General features: G+C 38.8%; 1 protein-coding gene and 1 long non-coding RNA gene across 5 annotated transcripts in view; one reads left to right on the forward strand and one right to left on the reverse strand.

The window, feature by feature from the left end:
• The window catches only part of BBOF1 (basal body orientation factor 1), a 48,555-nt gene that overhangs the window by 1,867 nt on the left and 21,122 nt on the right, over positions 1 to 25,566 (forward strand). For all 4 annotated transcript variants that reach the window (XR_009738813.1, XM_061429415.1, XM_061429416.1 and 1 more), the window contains exons 2-8: positions 587 to 815; positions 12,332 to 12,397; positions 15,322 to 15,465; positions 21,827 to 21,907; positions 22,619 to 22,689; positions 23,854 to 23,998; positions 25,050 to 25,543. Coding sequence is in view for 3 of the 4 variants with exons in the window: in XM_061429415.1 (XP_061285399.1) it covers positions 587 to 815; positions 12,332 to 12,397; positions 15,322 to 15,465; positions 21,827 to 21,907; positions 22,619 to 22,689; positions 23,854 to 23,998; positions 25,050 to 25,543 (1,230 nt within the window). In the remaining variant the exon portion in view is untranslated. The remainder of the gene's footprint in view (positions 1 to 586; positions 816 to 12,331; positions 12,398 to 15,321; positions 15,466 to 21,826; positions 21,908 to 22,618; positions 22,690 to 23,853; positions 23,999 to 25,049; positions 25,544 to 25,566) is intronic.
• Positions 10,203 to 25,172, reverse strand: LOC133254959 (uncharacterized). The gene is made up of 2 exons (XR_009738816.1): positions 25,094 to 25,172; positions 10,203 to 13,788 (listed from the first exon to the last, which is right to left on the reverse strand). It is a non-coding gene; the product is annotated as an uncharacterized LOC133254959 (long non-coding RNA).

The raw sequence follows: 25,566 nt of genomic DNA on the forward strand, positions 1-25,566 counted from the left end.
GGAATCATACATCTTGTCCAACAGCACTATATATGGGACCACAAGGGATCCTTGTAAAGTTTATAAAGTAATTTGTTTAAGAGAGTAATGCCTGCTCAGTACAGAGAGTTTAGGAAACCTGGTGAGTCAAACAGAACAAAACCACCTGTAATCCCATTATCCAAAGATAACCACTACTATCATTTTGGAATATTCTTTTTCTTCTTCCTAAGATAACAGCCCAATATACAAATTTATTTGCAATTTCCCCCCTAGAGTATTAATATAAGTATTCTACAGTGTGATTAAAAAAAATAACTGCATGTTTAGTCTTGCATTTTCTGGAAGTGCCAATGGCTTGTCACATTCCTAGAACTCACTAGCATATGTTTTCTATTTTTGCCCATTCATCTACAGTGCACATATCAACAATGAAACACTGAGGGCAATAGACCATATATATTTCTTACTAACTCATTCATCCAACAATATTTGCTCATATGTGCCAGGCAAATGCCAAGCAAAATAAATTATAATATAGAGAAAGGTGTAATACTAATAAAGTAGAGAAATAGTTATATGCTCTTGATGTCCTCTTCCTGTGCAGGAAGATCATAAAACTTGAGGAGTCTGTTTTGGAGAGAGCCAAGGCCAATGCCTCCCTTTGGGAGGCCAGGCTGGAAGTCACAGAACTTTCTAGGATTGAGTATCGTGATACTTCCCGGAGACTGGCAAGATGTAATGAAGAGTTAAAGAGACAGCAGTATAAAATGGAGAAAGACACAATGTCTGTATTGAACTATCTGAAGAAACAGGATCAGGAGAAAGATAATCTGGTAGGTAGGTAGAAACCCTCCCAAGCCTTAGTAACTATCTCTTTTGTTATACTGCTGTGGCTATGTATTTCCAGTATTTTAATTCCTTGAAACCTCATCCCACAGTTAAGACATTTCAGTTGACTTTTAACTCTCCTTTGAAGCAAGATGTTATTTCAGAACGGCTTTACAGTCAGAATTGCCTTTTATTTTCATTCTTGTCCCATGTTTTCTTGGCTGAAACAAAGATGATGCTAATGGAACATTATGATCAACTTTAAGAACAAGAGCATGGTGTATGATATATATATATATATTTTGATATTGATAACTATGAGTAATAATCTATAAAGCAATTTATTGATAATCCATGATCACATGGTTATGAATCTAGCAAACTGACTGTCTTCTGTTGGACCTGTTGAATCTTTATCTTACTGAACCTTGTTGAAATGTTGGGCATAGAGCTATCATTTTAGATCTGTGGAAAAAAGGAAAGGAACTAACATTTTGGGACTCCTGTTTGTGCCAGGCACCATGTTGGATACTTTACCTCTGCTATCTCATTTAGTCCTTTTAATAACCCACTGTAGCCACAAATTGTCATTCCCATTTTACAGATAAAGAAATTGACTCTCAGGGCAGGTAGCTTGCCAGAGTCTCACAGCTAGTGGGTGTTAACGTGTGAATTTAGGTGTGACTTAAATTCATCGCTTTCCTAGCTGCCTCTTTGTGTCCCATGGTGACCTAAGGAAATTTGTATCATGTTTCATTCCCATGTATGTTTTTTGTATTTTTACTATAATAAATAGTAAAAATACAAATACACATAGTAGGCACTTATTAAAATATTTTTGCATGCATGCATGAATGAATGGGTTGTGATTCCACTGATGCTTTGAAAAAGTTAGCAATCAAAACTTAAGTTCAAGATGATCTGGAAGCATATTAGAGAAATCAGACAACTGAACACTTGTGTGGATTTTATGTTTTATTAAAGTAATTTTTTGGTACAGTATTTTTTTTTAACCTTCTTTCCTAGGCAACTTCCATTTTTAAAATTACTCTTTGATAATAGCATGCATTATCAAAATTATCTGCTATAAATTATTATTCTAAAATAAGCCTTTAGGCCAGCCATGCAAATAATTTTCAAAATTCATTGTATAAAAGATTTGTGGACTGCATTAGCTAATTGATATTGGTCTGTCTTTATCAGTATCACTTGTATTTCCTGATTTTCATCTGCCTCCATGTATCATAGGCCAGCATCTGACTGTAGCAAATACATAATTTTCTCATAGACATGGATACTCATTAAAACCAAAGAAACTTCTTTGGGAGGAAGAAGTAAAATAAATTATTCAATATACCCTGGTTAACTAGCTCTCTTATAATTTTGTTACTCCATACATGCTACTATATCCTAGAAATGCATTATTTGCTTAAACTTTATTTAAACTTTTTACAGTCTTCATGTTAATTATAGAAATATTAGAAGTGAAATGTGTGTTAAAAACTATCATATTTTAGATAGAATTAGGAGATTTCCCTTATGGTTTTTGTATTGAAGGCTTTGTTCAGTCAGCACAAAATAAATCTATTTTACACCTGTTCTACATGACTTAGGTCTGTCTGTATTTCTTTTAAAACATTTTTAGGTTTCCCTTGAGCTATTCTAAGATTATTTACAACAATATTTCACTTCTGTATCCTCTGATTTTTTAACCATGTTAAGGAATGTTTAGCTTAAAAAGCTACAGTACTTTGGCCACCTGATGTGAAGAGCTGACTCATTGGAAAAGACCCTGATGCTGGGAAAGATTGAAGGCAGAAGAAAGAAAATAATATGGTTGAATGGCATCACAGAATCAATGGACACGAGTTTGAACAAACTCTGGGAAATAGTGAAGGACAGGGAAGACTGGCATGCTGCAGTCCATAGGGTCTCAAAGATTTGGACATGATTTAGTGACTGAACAACAGCAACAACAAAAAGCTAGTCAGATTTCCTACTAAAACATGCCAGCATGCTTGGAGAAATGATTGATTATAAGACTGGAGCGAGGAGAGTAAGAGATGAACTTGAATATCTTATTGTGACAGGAAATAAGTAACAAAAAATTAAAGGACACAGAGGGTAACTTGAAGGGGCTCCCACTGGCCAAATCTGGGACAGTCAAAATAAATGACAGTAATCAGTTATAGCTTATTGAATAAAATGAGTTCATGAGTATATACAACTGATAAATACATACCTTAATAAATATGGGAGAATAGAATGCTTTTCCTTAAAGTGGAATGTAGTAAGTTATTAAATTTCCAAGGAATGATGCAATAAGAAAAATCACCATTTGGCGTCAGAGTAATAATTGATTCAGTCAAGAACAAGAGTGGATGCTAAAACTAGTGGGTGAAAGTTTAATGAGCAAAAAGATATTTGCATAGTCCTAAAATATAGTCCTCCAAATTTATTAGTAATTATAAAAGGAAAAATTGTAACTTTCAACTGGAGAAACCTGGCAGACACAGTCTTAACCAGTTGATTACACTTAATGTCAGTCACCTCGTGCTGTGATGCAGTGACAAGGATACATCATCACTTAAGCAGTGTATGCTTGCTGAAAAGCCACAACCTGAATCTTCTGGTGAAGAAACATCAGACAACTCCAGCCCTGGCCAGTATTCTTCAAAAACGCTGGTGTCATAAAAGACAAAGACTGAGAAATGGCTCCTGTTTAAAACTAGAATATATGACAGTCATAGTCAGGGATTATATCCTAGACCAGAAAAAGAACAGTTACAGTGAAAGGACATCATTGGTACAGTTGATGCTAAATTTGAATATGGACTATAGATTAAATAATAGTATTTTATCAATGTTAAATTTCCCTATTTTAATCATTGTACTATACTTCTAAGAGATTGTTCTTTTTCTTAGGAAACACATAATGAAATATTTAATACAGGAGTATGATGTCCTAAACTTATTCTCACATTCTCCAGAAGAAACAGCTTCAAAAGTCTACATCATATATATATATATATATATATACACGCCGGAGCCAGCCGGCAAAGTCGATCAGGTCCCGAGAATGTGCACGGCGGGGCTAAGAAAGAAACTAAAGCAAGAGACTACAAAGATGGGGTCGAGAGGTTCAGACACGTCACCACAAAGGGACGCAGTCTGACACCAACTTTATTCAACATCTCATATTTATACAGAAAAGCGTGAGAAAGACAAGACAGTTGACATTTTTTCTTAGTTGGCCTATACATCTTACAGTCACAAGAAATCTTGAGAGCATGGGAATGGCTCCCTGTTATTATTTCTTACACCAGATAACATTTCTCTGTGCGTGAGAAGTTTGCACAGAACTCCAGGTGCCTGCAGTAAATAAGCGCCTAATCTCTGGAGTGGCGGTACAGAGAGCTATGTTTGCAAGCAAACCCTCAAGGACTGAGGCAGCTCCCAGAGCTGTGTCCTTCAGACAAAGGACCCTGTTCTCACGGGCAGCTCCCCGCATCTCCCCCTTTCTTTTTATATAGGCGCACGCTTATGTTCCTTTAACCGCAGACCATTTCCATAGATGGAAGCCTTTATGATCCATAGATCATCAATCAGTTTTTTAATTAAACAAGGTGCAAGAAATAAAACAGTTTTATTAGTGTATATGGGAATGGACTGACCCTCCCAGCCCACAGGTTGGAGAAGGGGAGGGTCAGGAAAATAAGCCCAGTAAGCATTTGAATATTCTTCAGAGTGTGCAGTGTTAATCTGATTTAAGATAATTAATAAGGTTATCAGGAAGCTTAAAGGCGATATCGGATCGCCCTGCACCACAACACGATTCTGTGCCTCTCGCATCAATGCCTGAAGTTGTTGCCGAGATGGTAATTCATCATGCTCTTGAATTGTCAATCTCCTCATCTGGTTTGCTAGAGACTGTCTCCGCCGTGTGTACCAACCTTTCTGGCAGCCAGTGCAGCGCTTCGGCATCCTGTGGGAAAACACAAACATGCCCTCGTCCCCAGATTAGTACTGGATCTGGTCCATACCATCTTCCCACAAGTGGGTCTTTCCAAAAGACTTTAGGTCTTATTGTTTGTGCATCAAAGTTCCAAAATCGCTGTGCTGCTGAACGGCCACTTATATCCAATTGTAAAAAATTTAGAACAAATAAAGCATAGTTTAGAGAGTTGGAGGGGGTATTGGGATACAATTCCCCCTTCTTTAGTTTTTGCAATTGATGTTTGAGAGTTTGATGTGCCCATTCAATAATTCCTTGACCTTGAGGATTATAAGGGATACCTGTTTTATGTGAGATAGACAATTGCGTACAAAATAATTGAAAATTTTTTCCAGTGTATCCTGGACCATTGTCTGTTTTTATGGTTTTAGGGGTTCCCATAACAGCAAAACATTTAATGCAATGAGCTATACAATGTTTGCTAGCTTCTCCGGATTGTAGAGAGGCATGTAAAAAGCCGGAGAAGGTGTCAATAGTAACATGAACAAATTTTTGTTTACCAAATTCAGGAATATGGGTAACATCCATTTGCCATATATCGTTTGGCAACAATCCTTGAGGATTAACTCCATAGTGGGGGACGCTAAAAAATTGAGGACATGTTTGACATTGCTTAACAATCTGTCTGGCAGCTTCTCGAGTAATGCCAAATTGAAGTCTTAAGCTATTGCTGTTTTGATGGTGTAAGCTGTGGGAAGTTTTTGCCATTTGTTCCAGTGAAGGAAATATCATACGTGTAGCTTCATCAGCCAAAGCATTGCCTCGTGCTAAAGGTCCAGGAAGTCCAGAGTGAGCACAAATATGACCAAAATAGCATTTATTAACTCTGGAGCAAATTAAATGTTGTATATCACGAAAAAGAGTTTGGATAGTAGAATTCAGGGTACCAATAAATGGAACAGTCTCAATAGTGTTTAAGGCTCTTATGATATATTGACTGTCAGAATATAAATTAAATGGAGCAGAAATTTGTAATAAAGCCTGAAAAACAGCAAATAGTTCTACTTCTTGAGCAGACTTATAATTAGTATGCCAGGTGGTAGTATTGTCCTGTATAATCAAACTAGCTATTCCATTAGAAGAGCCATCAGTAAATACAGTTAGGGCGTCGGCAAGGGGCTGAGAAACAATGATTTTTGGGAAGAGAAATTGGTGATAATGAGCAAATTGCAAAATTTTATCTGAGGGATAATGATTATCAAGCCGTCCACTAAAACCAGCTAAGGCAATAACCCAATTGTCGCTAAACTGAAACAGCCAGTCCTGCTGAATTTTAGAAAATGGAACACATATAAAATGTGGGTCTCTTCCTAGATATACAGTGGATTCTGACCGCCCAAGAGCTATTAGGGCAGCAACCAAATCATAATAGGGGGTTAATACCCGAGAGGGAGAGGCAGGCAAGTGAAGCCATCTTAAAGGCAATCCTTGGAATAAGACTGCTGTAGGAGCATGTTTAGTAGGAAGAATATATAAACCCCATTCTTGAGTATAGTCACAATAAGTAGCTTGTTGTTTAGACAGGGCCTGTTCAACTTTATCTAAGGCTTGCCTTCCCTCCAGAGTCAGAGTTCGGGGGGAAGTTGGATCAGGATCACCCTTCAGAATATCAAAAAGAGGCTTCATTTCCCCTGTAGTTAGCTTCAAGTAAGGTCTTATCCAATTAATATCTCCTAACAGGTTTTGGAAATCATTCAAGGTAACCAAATTATCTTTACGAATTTCTATCTTCTGAGCTCGAAACCATTCTTTTTCCAGAAAAAACCCCAAATAAGAATAGGGGGGGAAGCGTTGCACCTTTTCTGTTGCAATAATCAAACCATAATCCTGTAATGCAGTTTGCATATAAGCGAATGTTCTTAATAGCAACTCCTCATCTTCATATGCCAAAAGAATATCATCCATATAATGAATAATATATACTTGGGAATACAAGGACCTAGTGGTTTTTAAAGCTTGAGCAACAAATTTCTGACAGAGAGTAGGACTATTAGCCATTCCCTGAGGTAAAACTTGCCACTGATATCTTTTCATAGGTTCTTTATAATTTGTAGAAGGGACACTAAAAGCAAATCTTTGACAGTCATTAGTGGCAAGGGGAATAGTATAAAAGCAGTCTTTTAAGTCAATAATAATTTTGTAAGTATCTTTTGGAATGGCCATGGGGGTAGGCAACCCCGGCTGAAGGGGGCCCATCAATTCCATTGTTTCATTAACCTTTCGTAAATCTTGTAATAGCCTCCATTTACCTGTTTTCTTTTTAATGACAAAAATAGGTGAATTCCAAGGTGAATTTGAGGGGGTAATATGGCCGAGAGCAAGCTGTTCCTGCACAAGCTGATTGGCGGCCGTGATTTTTTCTATTGATAGGGGCCACTGATCAACCCATACTGGATCATCAGACTTCCATTTTATCGGATCAGCATGGATTGCAGGACGATCAATGACCCCTCCTAAAAACATCCTATACCTTTTCTATCATTCTTAACTGCAGGGATCAGGGGTTGTAAAGGCCCTTGTGAATTTATCCCCAACCCCTGATGGGGCAAAAGGCCTTGGTCTAGCAATTGATTACTAATCTTTTTATCTGGACTATAAAGATATACCCCCATATTCATCATAACATCTCTCCCCTATAGATTAACCGGCAGTCCTGGCAAAACATAAGGTTGAAAATGTCCTTCATGTCCTTCTTCGTCCCTCCATTTTAAAAAGGTTGAACTCTGTTCTGGGTCATGTGATTCCCCAGTGCCTTGCAAAGTAGAAATTACAACCTGCTTAGGCCATTCATCAGGCCAATGTTTTTGAGATATAACAGAAACATCTGCACCAGTATCCAAAATACCTTTAAAAGGCTTTTCTTGAATATACAGTAGAAGCTCAGGGCGTTGCTTATTAATGGCCTGAATCCAATAAGCGTCTGAAGACCCGAAACCTCGGGATCCTCGTTCTTGCCTAATGGCTTTTCCAACTGGAATTATAGGAAGTAGAATTAATTGAGCAACACGTTGACCAGATTGTATTACTGTTATGCCCTGTGGTGAATGGGCCATAATTTTTATTTCACCCATATAATCAGAGTCTATGACTCCAGGGGCTACTAATAAACCTTTCATCGTAGTACTGCTTCTCCCCAATAGGAGGCCCACAGTGTTCTTCGGAAGAGGGCCAAAAATTCCAGTTGGCAAAGCCTGCATGCCCATTTCTGGAGTTAATACTGTGTAGGTGGAGGAACTGAGGTCCAATCCTGCACTCCCTGCAGTTGCTCTGAACAACTCGGTAACAGTTCTGCGTTTTGGCCTTGAAGCGTCTCCAATTTGGTCAGATTTTGCATCGTCCCATAACATTGTTTCGGGGCCTGTGGCTGGCCCCTCACCCAGTTTCCCGAGACCGGAGGAAGTGGCTTTCCCTGTAAGTCAGTTTTAGAACGGCAATCCCTTGCCCAGTGTCTGCCTTTCTTACACCTAGGACAAAGGTTAGGGGTTTGAGCAGGTCTCCGGGCCTGCTTCTGCGGGCAGTGGGCGGCCTGATGACCCATCTGGCCACAAGAAAAGCAGCCAGAGCCAGGGATTCGAAGCCGACCACTAGTTTTATCCCGCTTTTGTTGTTGATACAGTACTTCTTTGACTGTCTTTCCTTGTAATGCCGCGGCCAAAGTTATGTCTTGAACTATGAAGGGCCGATATCAGCACAAATCCGTATATAGTCAGATAAGCCTCCCTTTTTCCTGTAAGGTCTCAGGGCAGCTTGACAAGCCGAATTGGCATTCTCATAAGCAAGCTGTTTAGTCAACACCATCCCCGCCTGCTCATCCCCTATCATTTTACCAATTGTCTCAAGCAGGCGGGCAACAAAATCCTGATATGGCTCATCTGGCCCCTGGCGAATTTTAGATAAATCTTCAGTCTTTTTATCAGAATTTGGAAGCTTTTTCCATGCTTGTAGAGCCGCAGCACTAATCTGAGGGTAGGCTCCAGGTAAATAATTAAGTTGACTATTAGTGTCTCGATATTCTCCCTCTCCCACCATCATTTCATAAGTGGTGTTCAGTCCCTGTCGCCGATTGATATCGGCTGTGATCCCACATTGCTCAGCAAACTCAGATTTCCATAGGAAATAATCTCCTCCAGATAAACAAGCTCGAGCAACCTGTTTCCAATCATTAGGTGGCAGATTTTGATTTCCTAAAGCCTCTATAATAGCCTGAGTAAACGGCGCAGTCGGGCCATATTATGCACAAGCCATTTTTAACTCTTTCAGTTGCTTAAAGGGCAGCGGCTCATAATACCTCTGCTGTTGAGCATTTTCAAATACTGGATAGATTCTTGAAAACCCGGGAATATGTTCTCCTTCATCATTAGCTCACTTAATTGCTTCTTGAAGAGGAGATAATAATATCTCACTTTTAATTTTTATGTTTTCACCAGGCAAAGAAGCAGGGATAGATATAAGCTCTCGCGGTTCTACGAAAGGTGGAGGTGGGTCGAGCCCAGCAAGAACTGAGGGAGGATATGCTGGAGCCACAGGCTGGCTGGAGTGGGAATCTCCCTGTGCATCCTTTTTTACTGCTATAACAATCTTCTGAATTAAATTTTCCAGCTGTTCTTCGGAAAGCCCTGAATGTTTTAATTCCCCTTTTCCTGAGGGGGATTGTATGCTAACCATCATCTCCCAAGGCATATCCTCTCTATGGTACTGAGCCGCTTGTTCATTGAACTCTTTCTGTTCATCAGAGCTTAACACATCATCACTCCCTCCAGCCTTATAAGCTGTTCCCTCAGGCACAGCATAAAGAGGCTCAGGTGGAGGGGCAGAAGGCTCTGTAACTTCGGGTCCTGTGGAATCCCTGAGAGCCGTTTGAATTTTATGTCCCTCATGTTCAGGATCCAGGCAGTCTCTTATGAGAGTCCACAAAGAAAAAGCATCCACAGGAACACGATTGGGACCATGTAAGGAATAATATGTCTGCAATTGTTTTCCTACCTTTTTCCAAGTTTCCAGACTAACTGTTCCTTCCTCTGGAAACCAAGGACAAACTTCTTTTATAAAAAGTAAAAACTTTTCTAGCTGTAACTTATTTACATGAATTCCCCTACCTTTTAACATAGTTTTCAACATATGTACAAATAACTGGCGGCTATTGCCTTGTCCCATGATTTATTACTCTCGACAATCACCCTCCCTGCCCTTTACTTTTAATTACTTAGGAATTCCTCTTTACTTACCTCAATCTTGGCGGGCAGCGGCCATCGTCACACTCCGATTCTCGAGTCCCTGGTTCGGGCGCCACCGCCAGAGCCAGCCGGCAAAGTCGATCAGGTCCCGAGAACGTGCACGGCGGGGCTAAGAAAGAAACTAAAGCAAGAGACTACAAAGATGGGGTCGAGAGGTTCAGACACGTCACCACGAAGGGACGCAGTCTGACACCAACTTTATTCAACATCTCATATTTATACAGAAAAGCGTGAGAAAGACAAGACAGTTGACATTTTTTCTTAGTTGGCCTATACATCTTACAAACAGTCACAAGAAATCTTGAGAGCATGGGAATGGCTCCCTGTTATTATTTCTTACACCAGATAACATTTCTCTGTGCGTGAGAAGTTTGCACAGAACTCCAGGTGCCTGCAGTAAATAAGCGCCTAATCTCTGGAGTGGCGGTACAGAGAGCTATGTTTGCAAGCAAACCCTCAAGGACTGAGGCAGCTCCCAGAGCTGTGTCCTTCAGACAAAGGACCCTGTTCTCACGGGCAGCTCCCCGCATATATATATATATATATATGTATATGTATATGTATATGTATGTATATACACACACGTATATATGTAATAGACCTATCATAAAGGGAAAACAAATGTGGCAAAATTGAGTGAACAGTACATGAGAATTCTTTGTACTCTCCTTGAAACTTTCCTTTAAAAATTTACTCATTTAAGAGAAATGCAAATCAAAATTCCAAGTTATCACTTCACACTTATTAAGATGGCTACTGTCAGAAGAACAGAAAATAGCAAGTGTTGGTGAGGATGTAGAGAAATTGGAATCCTTGTGCAATTTGGTGGCAATGTGAAATGGTATAGCCGTTATGGAAAACAGTACAGAGATTCATCGAAAAATTAAAAATAGAATTATCATAAGATGCAACAATCCCACTTTGGAGTGGGAATTTCCAAGGGAATGTAAAGCAAGATCTTGACGAGGTAACTGCACACCCAGTGTTCGTGAAACCCTGTTCATATAGTCGAGAAGTGGAAACAACCCAAATGTCTGTTGGTTGATGAGTGAATAAAGAAAGTGTGGTATACAAATACAAGAATATTATGTAGCTCTAAAAGGGAAGGAAATCCTGTTGTGTGCTACAACATGAATGAACCTCAAGGCCATTATGCTAAGTGAAATAAGCCAGTTACAAAAGGACAAATACTGTATGATTCTACTCATATGAAGTATCTATGGACAGGGAGTGTTGCCCCACATTCCAATACACAAATAATGTCACCCACCATTCCAGTTCTACAAGGATCAAGCCATCAGCCATTGCAGCCCCCCACCCTCGCCTGCTACCTGCCTCCTTCCACAATGCGTCCTGAGGGGAGGAAATTCAGGCTGGAGCAAAACAGGAAGCATTCTGAGCTTTGGATACTTGGCCCTAGATAATTAACATACATATCTAAGGAATAATTTCAGCAAGCCCAGGTCTTTACATCTTCCCTGACACAGAAAAACACTAAAATCATTAACTCAAAATACCTTTTCCTTGTGATTACTAGTAACATTCTGATGTCTGACTACATGTTTTTTCCAGCAAGAATCTGCTATATATTCTGCCTGTTCTCTTAACCCTTCTGAGCAGTTCCTCAGAGCTTTCTGAGAGGCTGTTTCCCAGGCTATAACCCTCAGTATAATCCTGGAATAAAACTTCACTCACAACTTTTAGGTTGTGTGGTTTTTCTTCTGTGGACATACCTGAAGTAGTCAAAATCATACAAACAATGTAGAAAGGCTGGGGGAGGGAGAAGGAGTTAGTATCTCATAAACATGGAGTTTCAGTTTTGTAAGGTGAAAAAGTTCCAGAGATCTGCTGCCTAACAATGTGAATTAAAAATGGTTAAGATGGTAAATTTAAAAAAAATTTTTAACCATACACGTTACCCAGGCAATTATGATGATAGCCGAGTTTTGGAAACTGGCAATAGCAAGTTAACAGTATAAATAATGTCCTCTTCTCTCATCTTCCCACCTTACTCCACCTCTCCAACACTACTGGTTTATTTTATTCCATTCTGTTCTGTTCTATTGGCTGTGCCGTGCAGCGTGTGGGATCTTAGTTCCCTAACCAGGAATTGAACCCATGCTCCCTGCACTGGGAATATACAGTCTTAACCACTGGACTACCAGGGAAGTACTCCCTACTGGTTTTAATAGCACATGAAAACTGGGCTATGTAATTAAGTTAAGATACAGAGAAATTTCTTTACCTTCCTCTTTATTTTCATTTTCTACAGATTGAAAAACTGAAACAGCAATTGAATGAAACAAAGGAAAAAGCCCAAGAGGAGAAGGAAAAATTGGTATGTACACTGATGCCTCACTTATTGGTGGTCAGGTTTCTGGCAAGTTCAGATATTTAAGACACGAGAATAAGTTAAGTCCTCTTGAGAACTCGGTGATCTTAAAGCTCATACATTTGATTGTACAGATGCTCAAAAATAACATGAAATTATGTTATTGTCGAAAATCATCTCGTAGTAGTTCTTGATCTTGAGTAGTTCTCTGATCTTGAGCTCTAGGGCTTTTCAGTGGACAGCGCTGGGAAACATATTTTTTGAAGATTAAAATATATCATGAGCTCATGCTAATACTTTAAATTCAGATGCAAGAGTACAGGATTTTTACTTAACCCTATCTGTGTCTTCTTTCTCCCTCACCCAAAATCCTGGTTCTTAATGATACCAATGTAACTGTGTATTTTCTTCAAACCTCAATACATCAAAGGCACAGAATACTAATATCAATACTACTACCCACATAAACTGGTGGATACAGTTTAGGATTTGAGTTGGCGGGGGGGACTTTTCCCATTAGGATATATACCAATAGTGATCTATAGTCAAATTCAGTTCAGTTTAGTTCTGTTGCTCTGTCGTGTCCAACTCTTTGTGACCCCATGGACTGCAGCACACCAGGCCTCCCTGTCCATCACCAATTCCCAGAGTTTACTCAAACTCATGGCCATTGAGTCGGTGATGCCATCCAACCATCTCATCCTCTGTCGTCCCCTTCTCCTCCCACCTTCAATCTTTTCCAGCATCAGGATCTTTTCAAATCTTCACATCAGGTAGCCAGATATTGAAGTTTCAGCTTCAGCATCAGTCCTTCCAATGAATATTCAGGACTGATTTCCTTTAGGATGGACTGGTTGGATCTCCGTGCTGTCCAAGGGACTCTCAAAAGTCTTCTCCAATACCATAGTTCAAAAGCATCAATTCTTCTGCGCTCAGCTTTCTTTATAGTCCAACTGTCACATCCATACATGACTACTGGTAAAACCATAGCTTTGACTAGATGGACCTTTGTTGGTAAAATAATGTCTCTGCTTTTTAATAAGCTGTCTAGGTTGGTCATAACTTTTCTTCCAAGGAGCAAGCATCTTTTAATTTCATGGCTGCAGTCACCATCTGCAGTGATTTTAGAGCCCCCCAAAATAAAGTTTGTCACTGTTTCCACTGTTTCCCCATCTATTTGCCATGAAGTGATAGGACCAGATCCCATGATCTTAGTTTTCTGAATGTTGTTTTAAGCCAACTTTTTCACTCTTTCACTTTCATCAAGAGGCTCTTCAGTTCCTCTTTGCTTTCTGCCATAAGGGTGGTGTCATCTACGTATCTGAGGTTGATATTTCTCCTGGCAGTCTTGCTTCCAGCTTGTGCTTCATCCAGTCCAGAATTTCTCATGATGTACTCTGCATATAAATTTAATAAGCAAGGTAACAATATACAGCCTTGATGTACTGCTTTCCCGATTTGGAACCAGTCAGTTGTTCCATATCCAGTTCTAACTGTTGCTTCTGATCAAATTAACAAGGTCTAAAAACAATTTGAAATAATTCCTTTCTGTAAGGTTATGCCACCAACTCAGCAATACATTTTGCTTTTTTAAGGAGTTGCTTTAAGAAATTAATGTGAAATGATATAACTATATAATTATAATTATGTAAAATAGTCTTCCCTGGTGATTCCGTGGTAGAGAATCCACCTGCCAAGTAGGAGACACCAGTTTGATCCCTGGGTCAGGAAGATCCCCTGGAGAAGGGAATGGCAACCCACTCTAGTATTCTTGCCTGGTAAATTCCATGGTCAGAGGAGCCTGGTGGGTTACCATGAGGTCATAAAAGAGTTGGACATGACTGAGCAACTAAACAGCAGCAGCAATTATGTAAAATATTTATGTGTTTCCAAAGTAAAATCTATCAAACACAGTCTATTCTGAGAAATGTAACTCCTGTCCATGTCTCCATGGACAGAATATACCAGAGTATATAGTCAAAATGGGTTTATACATTGGGAATATATAATGGGACAATATACCAGAGTATATTGTCAAAATGGGTTTCTGTCAACATGATAGGTAAGAAATGATATTTTATTGTATTTCAATTTGCATTTCTCTTATTCTGAGCTAGATTGAGCATTTTTTTCATGTGGTTAAGTGTCTTTTGCACTTTGATAGCTCTTTTCATTTGTTAGTTGTGTTATTGGCCCTTTTTCTCCTCCATTTCCCTCCCCCCTTTTTTTTCTCTTTACTCTCTCTTCTTCCCTTTCTCCTCTTCCTTTTCTCCTCATCTCTCTTTTTCCTTTTCCTCTGTCTTCCCCCTTCCTTCCTCTTTCTCTCACCATCTTCTCTATTTATTTAAGAGATATTGGCCCTCTCCTTGTCTCTTTGCTTACTGATTTTAATTTAGGATCAGGGATGTTATTTATCTCTCTTATAGATTAAAGATTTGTTTAGTCTTCTCATGAGGATTTCCCAGGTGGTGTTAGTGGTAAAGAACCCACCTGCCAATGGAGGAGACATAAGAGACGTGGGTTCGATCCCTGGGTTGCAGAGAGCCCCTGGAGAAGGGCATGGCAACCTACTCCAGTATTCTTGCCTGGAGAATTCCATGGACAGAGGAGCCTGGCGGGCTATAGTCCATAGGGTCACACAGAGTCAGACACAACTGAAGCGCCTGAGCAGGCATGCAATCTTCTCATACCTCTTTTAAATAATATCTACTTTTCTATACACAATCAGGTCATTTTAGAATTTTCTCCTTATTCAAGGTACTTGGTCTCTTTTAATAAAAATTAAAACTTTATGTGAAGGTAAAAAGGGAGCTTTTTCTTCAAAGAAGAAAGAAAAATGGCTTAAGGCTTCAAATGCAACAGGACTTTGTGTGACCTCTGTTCTTTTTCCTAAGTCATTTACCTTTTTTGTTGTTTTGTTGTTAATACAGGAACGAAAATTTACTATGCAAGTAAGTGAGCTGGAGGGACAGTTCCATCAAAAGGCCAAAGAAATTGGCATGATTCAGACAGAGCTCAAAACAATAAAACAATTCCAGAAGAGAAAAATCCAAGTGGAGAAAGAATTAGATGATGTAAGTTTCTTTCATTCTTTCTTTCTTTAAAAAGAAGACATTAGAATTAACTATTTATGTCTGCAAAGGCCTTCATAGACATTGACTCCTGTGAGATGGTAAAGGATTCCCTTTGACATTCTAGAGATTATCTGAGAAAAACAGGGAAGATATATCAGTGTAGGACTGAATGCAGAAAGTCTTAATAGACTTTTGTTTTTTTAAGCATTGATTTCTTTGTGAATTCACCAGATCTTAGGCAATACACCCTCTTGCATTTATCACCAGTTAAACCTTTGGAATTACTACGGCTGTAGAAAACAGTAGTGGCAAAGTAGCAAAGTCCTAAAAGAAAATATATATAGACTGATGAATGATAACTTCAGAAAATTTTAAGACACACTGGGTAGGGGTGGATGGAGTGAGGAAACCTGAGTACTTTCAGAAAGTTTCTCTGACATTGCATACTCTTTCTGTTCCCTCAGTTCAGAATATAGTTTTATTGCATTAATGACAATGCAATAAATGGCATAGATGAGGGCTGGACACAAGTAGCTGAAATCAGCTTTGAGGTTTGGGCAAGTTACCTTCTCTATACTTAGGTTTCCTCATCTGTAAAAATTGGGGGTGGTAAGAGTTACTGGCTCATAGCGTTGTTGTAAGGATTAAAGGAGTTCATATATGTAAAGTGAAGTCGGTCAGTCATGTCTGACTCTTTGCAACCCTATGGACTGTTCCTCCACCCATGGGATTTTCCAGGCAAGACTACTGGAGTGGGTTGCATTTCCTTCTCCAGAGGATCTTCCCGACCCAGGGATCAAACCTAGGTCTCCCGCACTGCAGGCAGACTTTTTACTGTCTGAGCCACCAGTGCTTAAAATAGTATATGTCACATGGAATTAACAGTGGTGTGTAGCTCTTTGCAAAAAAAAAAAAAATTCTTATTTGTAACATTTACTGATTTCCTTGGTTATAAATACTTATACTATGGCCAATTTCAACAAAGCCACAATGCGGCCAAAAAAAAAAAAAGAAAGAAAGAAACTGAACTCAGAGTGGTTACTTGTGCTGGAGGGGAGGGGAAGGAGAAATGGGGAGATGTTGGTCAAAGGGTACAAACTTTCAGTTATAAGATTGACAAGTTTTTAGGAATCTAAAGTATAATATATTGACCCTAACTAATAATACTGTATTATATACTTGAAACTTTCTAAGAGAGTAGATCTTAAGAATTCTCACCACAAAAAAAGTACTGGTAGTATTGTGACATAATGGAGGTGTTAACTAATGCTACAGTAGTATTCATTTTGCAATATAGTGTATCAAATTAGCAGATTGTACAGCTTAAATGTACATACTGTTTATATGTCAATTATATTTAAATTAAGCTATAAAAAAGAAAAAAATTAAAAAGATTAGCAAAAAAGTGATTTTTTGTGTGTTTCCATGTCTGCCTGCAATGCGGGAGACCTGGGTTTGATCCCTAGGCTGGGAAGATCCCCTGGAGAAAGGCATGGCAACCCACTCCAGTATTCTTGCCTGGAGAATCCCCATGGACAGAGGAGCCTGGCCGGCTATAGTCCATGGGGTCAAAAAGCGTCAGGCATGACTGAGTGAATAAGCACAGCACATAGTATTTTGTATTTCTTTTATACCACTTAGTCCAATCTATCTTGATATTATAGTTATCATTTGTCTTATCTCCCCTGCTAGATGGTAAATTTTTTGAGGCATGAACAGTATTGTGCTTTGTATTTATTGAAGTACAAGATACAGGGTAATGCTCAATAAATCTATGTTGAATACTAAGTGGGTCTTTCATTTAAAATGTAATTGAAGGAATACCAAGTTTTCTACTAACTAGATGGGAAGAATCCTTTCACAGTGTATATGTATATCAAATCATTGTGCTGTATACTTGAAATAGCATACATTTGTCAACAATGGGTTAGGAAGATCCCCTGGAGAAGAGAAAGGCTACCCACTCCAGTATTCTGGCCTGGAGAATTTCATGGACTGTATAGTCCACTCGCAAAGAGTCAGACACTACTGAGCGACTTTCATTCACTCACTCCTCGATAAAGCTGCAAAGTTTTCTAGAAAGAATGTCTAGTTTTATAAAACCGAACCAAGTTAAGTTCCTTAACTTTTCAGGAACTCTCAAAATAGCCATCCTGAAGTGTAGGTATACATTCTGAATCAAAGTGAATGAAGAACTAGTTGTTCATATTCGATTGGGCCTTGGTGTGAATTTTTTTTTTTTTTTTAAAGAACAATGTTGCCACCTAGTGGAGAAATGGATTTTGGACCTTTCGAAAGAGGGTTGGTGGGCCAGGAAAACTTAAAATTCAAAAATAAAAGATCCTTGCTAATGTGAATCATAAGGTGGTTCTGTGGAATCCCAAATATGGAAGAATTAAGGCAGGTGTGGGGCTCACGACTCAAGGGAAGAAAATTATACTGTGCATATACAATTCAATATACAAATTTAAAAGAGGCTAATTAACTTTAGATTGCCAAATGTATTCAAAGCATAAATTTAAAGAAAAAGTAATTTCCATCTACCTGATTAACAAAAGGAGCATTAACCTTATTTCTTCACTTACATATTGTGAACATTTTTCAATGCTATTATATATTTTTCTATAACACCTTTTGACTGGATGCATGGATTTCCATTGGGTAGATATACCATGATTTATCAATTGGTTCCTTGTTGGACATTTGGATTGTTTTTCTAATTTTTCACTATTATAAACCAAGGAACATCTGAATAACAAAGTATTTTTCTATATTTTTAATTGGTTTTTAGGATAACTTCTTGGAAGTTACAGTGAAATTTATAGATTAAATTACAACATGAATTTTAAGGTTTTTGATATGCATTGCCTAATCATCTTTCAAAAGATTTCTTTATTAATTTATAGATTTTGGGGGAGTCCAATGGCAAATGAAAGGTTTACTGCACCCTACCCTACTTAGACAGTAGACTTCTCCACACATTTATATATTGACAGTAATTCTGAAAGTCTTTCACAGTATGAGGCCTTTTATAAATGTATAAAAAATACAAGAAGAAAGAAGAATATCTGAAAGATCATATGATATGGATCAAATGGAGATTTAATACTGTTACGACAGAGATCATAGTAAGGAAAATTGTTAAGTATAAGGAAGGACAATATTAGAAACAATAATAATGATTCTGTGAAAACCCACAAGACCTCCTAGAACTAACACCAAAAAAAGATGTCCTTTTCATCCTAGGGAACTGGAATGCAAAAGTAGGAAGTCAAGAGATTCCCAGAGTAACAGGCAAGTTTGGCCTTGGAGTACAAAGTGAAGTAGGACAAAGGCTAACAGAGTTTTGCCAAGAGAACACACTGGTCATAGCAAACACCCTCTTCCAACAACACAAGAGACGACTCTACACATGGACATCACCAGATGGTTAATACTGAAATCTGATTGATTACATTCTTTGTAGCTGAAGATGGAGAAGCTCTGTACAGTCAGGAAAAACAAGACCTGGAGCTGACTGTGGCTCAGATCATCAGCTCTTTATTGTAAAATTCAGACTCAAATTGAAGAAAGTAGGGAAAACCACTAGGCCATTCAGGTATGACCTAAATCAAATCCCTTATGATTATATAGGAGGTGATGAATAGATTAAAGGGACCAGATCTGATAGACAGAGAGTGCCTGAAGAACTATGGACAGAGGTTTGTAACATTATACAGGAGGCGGTGACCAAAACCATCCCCAAAAAGAAATGCAAGAAGGTAAGGTGTTTGTCTGAGGAGGCCTTACAAATAGCTGAGATAAGAGAAGTGAAAGACAAAGGAGAAAGGGAAAAATATACCCAACTGAATGCAGAGTTCCAGAGAATAGCAAGGAGAGATTAAAATAAGCTGTCTTAAGTGAACAATGCAAAGAAATAGAGGAAAACAATAGAATGGAAAGACTAGAGGTCTCTAAGAAAATTGGAGGTATCAAGGGAACATTTTATTCAAAGATAGGCATAGTAAAGGACAAAAACAGCAAGGACCTAACAGAAGCAGAAGAGATTAAGAAGAGGTGGCAAGAATACACAGAACTATACAAAAAAGCTCTTAATGACCTAGATAACCATTATGGTAGGTCACTGACCTAGAACCAAACATCCTGGAGTGTGAAGTCAAGTGGGCCTTAAGAAGCATCACTAAGAACAAAGCTAGTGGAGGTGATGAAATTCCAGCTGAGTTACTGTCACCCTGCTTTTTTAACTTATATGCAGAGTATTTCATATGAAATGCTGGGCTGGATGACTCACAAGCTGGAATCAAGATTTCCAGGACAAATATCAATAACCTCAGATATGCAGATGATACCACTTTAATAGCAGAAAGTGAGGAGGAACTCAAGAGCCTCTTGATGAAGGCGAAAGAGGAGAATAAAAATGCTGGCTTAAAACTCTACATTCAAAAAACAAAGATCATGGCACCCAGTCCCATCACTTCATGGCAAATAGATGGGGAAAAAGTGGAAACAGTGTCAGATTTCATTTCTTGGGCTCCAGAATCACCGTGGACGGGGACTGCAGCCACAAAATTAAAAGATGCTTGTTCCTTGGAGGAAAAGCTGTGACAAACACAGACAATATATTAAAAAGCAGAGGCGTCACTTTGCCGACAAAGGTCTGTTTAGTCAAAGCTTTGGTTTTTCCAGTGGTCATGTACAGATGTGAGAGTTGGACCATAAAGAAGGCTGAGTGCAGAAGAACTGATGCTTTCAAACTGTGGTACTGGAGAAGACTCTTGAGAGTCCCTTGGACAGCAAGGAGATCAAACCAGTCAATCCTAAAAGAAATCAACCCTGAATATTCATTGGAAGGACTGATGCTGAAGCTTAAGCTCCAATACTTTGGTCACCTGATGCAAAGAGCATACCAGTTGGAAGAGATTCAGATGCTGGGAAAGACTGAGGGCAAGAGCAGAAGGGGGTGACAGAGGATGAGACAGTATCACTGTCTAAATGGACATGAGTTTGAGCAAGCTATGGGAGATGGTGAAGGACAGTGAAGCTGCAGTTCATGGGGTCGCAAAGAGTCAAACACAACTTAGTGATGAACAACAACAACTAACCTCTGTATTAAATGATTATTACTATTCTAAGTATTTTATGTGTATTATTTGTTATTTAATCCTTGCCATGTCTCTATGAGATAGCTTCTATTATTATCTTTCTACCCTGGAGACCTGAGACTTAGAGAAGATAATGATTTGCTAGAACAGCTGGTGAGAGAGGTAACAGTTGAACCTTGGGTCTGTGTGATGGAAAGTCCTTCTCTATTGCTTTTTTTTGTGGCATGAATGTTAGATTGAGCATACCTATTTCATCTGATTGGTTCTTACCAATAAATATAGCCTTCAGAATCAGGGTTATTTAGCTCAATTTTTTTTTTCTTTTGCCTAGAAGAATTTTCTGTTCTTTTTAGTCTATGTAGTTTTAGAGGATAGAAGGATCCATCTATGAGAATCATAGGGAGATACTTTTTATATTTATACTAGAAAGAATTTTCTAAAAATGAGAACTCTTAAAGGGCAGCCTAGGAAATTAATGTGATTTGAATTATTGGTACTTCTGTCTCTAGATATTTTTCTCATAGTAAAGATTCCTGTTAAGTGGGAGATTTGTATAGTCTGACTCCTAAGATTCCTTCCAACTCTGAAAATTATGATTCTGTGAGTTCATGTGTTTAAAATGAAGATATTTGGTGGGGATGAGTATTATAATAACTTATTTGAATGTTCTGAGAACTGTTATTCATGAAAAGCTTTTTAGAAACTCAGTACTAATCTTGTAAGTGAAAGTGTAAGTCGCCTAGTCGTGTCCGACTCTTTGCAACCCCATGGACTATACAGTCCATGGAATTCTCCAGGCCTGAATACCGGAGTGGGTATAGCCTTTTCCTTCTCCAGGGGATCTTCCCAATATATAAATATTTATGAGAAATATGGTACTTGGAGGGAGGGCATGAGGTTTTTCTGTGTGTTAAGATTAAGAGGTAATGTGTGACAGAGAATGTTTCTTGATTGAGAATGTTCCAGGGATATGCCCCAATCTGGGGCTTCCCAGGTGGCTCAGTGGTAAAGAAGATACCTGCCAATGCAGGAGATGCAGAAGTGGGTTCAATCCCTGGGTTGGGAAGATCCCTTGGAGAAGAAAATGGCAACCCCCTCCAGTATTCTGGCCTGGAGAATCCTGTGGACAGTGGAGCCTGGTGGGCTACAGTCCAAGTGGTCGCATAGTCAGACGCGACTGAGCAGCAGCCACAGCATACCCCAATCCACCCCATTTCCTACTGACCAGTCTTTGTTTTTTTTGGTTATTTTAATTTTAGCTAAAGGAGGATTTAAGGAACACAGAGCGGAAACATCAGGAGACACTTAGAAGACTGGAAGGCAAGTTTTTTGAAGAAAAGGTACAACATATTTGCATTAATTAGTAAATATTGTGTGTACTAGAACAAAATAAGTGTATTTATATGTATTCTGAGGCATAACTTTTCATTTGGGCATTTTATTATAAGAAGATTATCTACCGCAGATTATCTCAGCCTTAGTTAGACATTCTTGAAATCTTCAAGAGGGACTGTCATCTGAGCAAGGAAGGCTTCAGGACACAGTGCCCCTCACCCCAGCTTGGTGTCCCCTGGTGGAACTAAGGCTGCAGGTGCCACTTTCCGTGGGGAGGTGGGCTTGGAGAGGTTCCTGTGGCTCATGTGAAGGCCTCCCTTGGTCACGTTAACTAAGGATGTTAATAAAAGGGGCTCAGAAGTATTCTTTAGCATCACAAGTTTCCACATTTCTCTGTGCATCTAGAGTTAATTCTCCACATTATGAGAAGTGCTTTGGAACACTTCTCCTCTACTCTGAGTCCCCATGGTTTTTCTTTAATTCTTTTAATTCTTTAATTTTTCATCCTTAGGAAAGAATTAAATAGATTTTTTCACAAATTGCTGGGCATGTAGGGAAGTGAGGGTGAGGCAAATAAGTACTCATGTCAGGTTTATATAAAAGGATTTGCTTTAAAAAGTGGCTCTCAGTTTCTGGTTTGTGTACTGAATAACCTGGGAGTGGGATAGAAGCATAATCTAGATATAACTGTATTAAAAGAGCCTATTTTCTTTTAGCATAGACTAGAAAAAGAGGCTGAAAAGAAGATAATAATGCTGGCAGACAGAGCCCACCATGAAGCTGTTGTGTAAGAGACCACTGCCTCCTTTTTCTTTCTAGTAGCCTCTCTCACCTCTTTGCTAGTCTTTTTTGTTCTTATTATGTTTTCTACCCTCTTCTCTCCAGGTTTGCTCCCTTCATATTTTCTAGTTTACTTTCCTTCTCTCTGTGTCTCCACCCCTTTTCCTCCCATCCTCTTTGTAGCAGCAGAGTGTGGGGGAGAAAACTTGGGCTTTGAAGTTACACTTTAGTTCTCAACATGTATACTAATTGACTGTAGGAAGATTTCTTAAATTTTTTGAAATTTAATTTCTTCATCTAAAAATGGTATTAATAATGCCAACTGTGCATGGTTATCATGAGGTATGATATTAATAGTTATATATAATATAATATAATAGTGGATATTAATAATTAGTGGATAGGTATATTAGTTATATAAGTAACTGTGTTGTGTTAATGCATAAACTAGGTCTCAATGTGTTAATGTGTTCAGTCGCTCAGTTGTGTCCGATTCTTTACAACCCCATGAACTATAGCCAGCCAGGCTCCTCTTTCCAAGGAATTTTCCAGGCACAACTACTGGAGTGGGTTGCCATTTCCTACTCCAGGGGATCTTCCTGACCCAGGGATCAAACCTGAGTCTCTTGTGTCTCCTGCATTGGCAGGCAGATTCTTTGCCACTGTGCCACCTGGGAAGCCCCCCAGGTTTCAATGGTTTATTTCTAATCTAATGTGGGTCTGACAGCTGTACTCCAGGGGTGGTTCAGGAACCTGGGCTGCTTCCATTTTGTTCTTTATGTCCAGTCACATGGACAAAGAGAGAGTATGGGAAACACATACCTGCCTTTAACTGCCTTGGACTGGAAGTAACATATCACTCTTTACTTTTCCATTGGTGAGAACTTAGTTTTAAGATCCCCACCCAAGTATAGAGTACCCACCATAAGCTAAATAAGTGTTGGTCATTATTATTTATTATTATTATTTTTTGTTGCCCACGTGCCTTACAGGATCTTAGTTCCCTGACCAGGGAGTGAACCTGGGCCATGGCAGTGAAAGCTCTGAGTTCTAATCACTGAACTGCTAGGGAATTCCCAATGATCATTACTATTAATGTTAGGGGATAAGGTAGTCACTGATCTACTTTGGTAATATTTAAAACTTAGGTCTGTGTTTTGGGGTCTTTTAGGCAATTGAACAACGCTGGAAGAAGTGTTTTTAAAGAGAATATTTATCTCCAGAAAGCTCTCGCATACCATCTGAAGGAAGCTGATGCTCTACAAAAAAACTCCCAGAAGTTGCAAGAGACTCAGACTTTCCTTTCACAGCAAAAGGTTCCCATTCTCATTTAAACTTTCTTGTTTGTTTTCAACTTGTTTGTTTGGTGAATAGTGAGAACTGAGTATAGTAATGATATAGGACAACAGGGCCATTTTTCTTCTGTCTGGTTGATGTATTTTTCTTACCTGAGAAGTTAATTACTGAATAATTTATAAGAAACTTTAGATTTGGCTTTATAAAGAATATCTCTGAAACATAAATGTAACTCCTGTGCTCTAATACATTTGTATTCATTTTATGTTGCTTAGAGTTGGTCCCTGAATCACTTAGGAATAGGTTCTCAGCTGTGACTACAGTGGTTTCCCCATATAAGGGTGTATTCTCTCCCTAAAGGAAGTCTGGAGGTAAGCAGTCCAGAGCTGGAATGCCACAAAGTTAGCAGACACTTGGGTTCCTTAACTTTGTTCTGCAGCACATGGCTTATCTCCACAGAGTCACCCCATGGCCCCCAACAGCTGCTGGAGCTCTCACAACAGGAAGGGAGAAGAACAAGAAGGAAGACAGTATGCTCCTCCCTTCAGAGGTCTTCCTGAAAGTGCTATACACATTTCTACTTGCAGCGAAATGTTTCATCAGAGCTTAGTCACATGGCTTTGCTGAACTACTAGGGAAACTGGGAGTTTTCATCTGCGCTTAGTGCTTTTCTGAATAAAATTAGGGCTTTATTATGAAGTATAAAATGGAAAATGGACACTGGGACAGGCAACTAGCAGATTGCCACAGTTGGCAGTATGTAGTTGTTAAATTACTATAGTAATTTTACTGTATAGTCTTATTGGGATATTCTTTTGATAATATAAAATACTGAAGCTTTCATAATTTTAGAAGAAGGAAAATGCCTTGATTAGTAAAATTTGTGGTCTTTGTTAAGTCCCGAAAAGGACTCTTGATGTTTCTTACTCTTTATGCACAGAAGAGCAAAAATATCACCATTGCAACCTGGCCTCAAACTCAAACCTCTTAAAGTAATGGAAATTAGTGAGTAAATTTTACATCTGAAATTAATTAAAAAAAACTCACACCTCCCTCATCTTTCTGTTTTAGGAGATCGATGATCTATTGGTTAAAGAAAAGATAATGCAACTTACCCAGCAGAAATTACAAATCCAAACTCTTCAGAAGAAGGTAGTAAGCCTGGAGAATGCTCTGGTTTGCATGACCAAAGAGTTTGAGACTGAAGTTTTAAAACTGCAGCAACAGGCAATGGTAGAGAACCAAGCAGGTCAGGTTGAAATTTTCAAGCTGCAGCAACTTCTTCAGATGAAGGACAAGGAAATGAATCGAATAAAGAAGCTGGCCAAGAACATACTAGATGAGAGAACAGAAGTGGAAAGATTCTTTTTAGATGCTCTACACCAAGTAAAGAAACAGATCCTATTTAGCAGAAAGCATTATAAACAGGTAGCACAAACTGCTTTCAATCTTAAAATGAGAGAGGCATGTGTAGGAAGAATGGAATATCCCAAAATCCGAACGTTTGATGGCAGAGAACATAGCACCAATAGCGTGAATCAGGATCTTATGGAGGCTGATAAATGGTACTAATGATGCTTTAATATTT

The sequence above is a fragment of the Bos javanicus genome, chromosome 10 (assembly GCF_032452875.1).
Source record: "Bos javanicus breed banteng chromosome 10, ARS-OSU_banteng_1.0, whole genome shotgun sequence".
Lineage (NCBI taxonomy): Eukaryota > Metazoa > Chordata > Mammalia > Artiodactyla > Bovidae > Bos > Bos javanicus.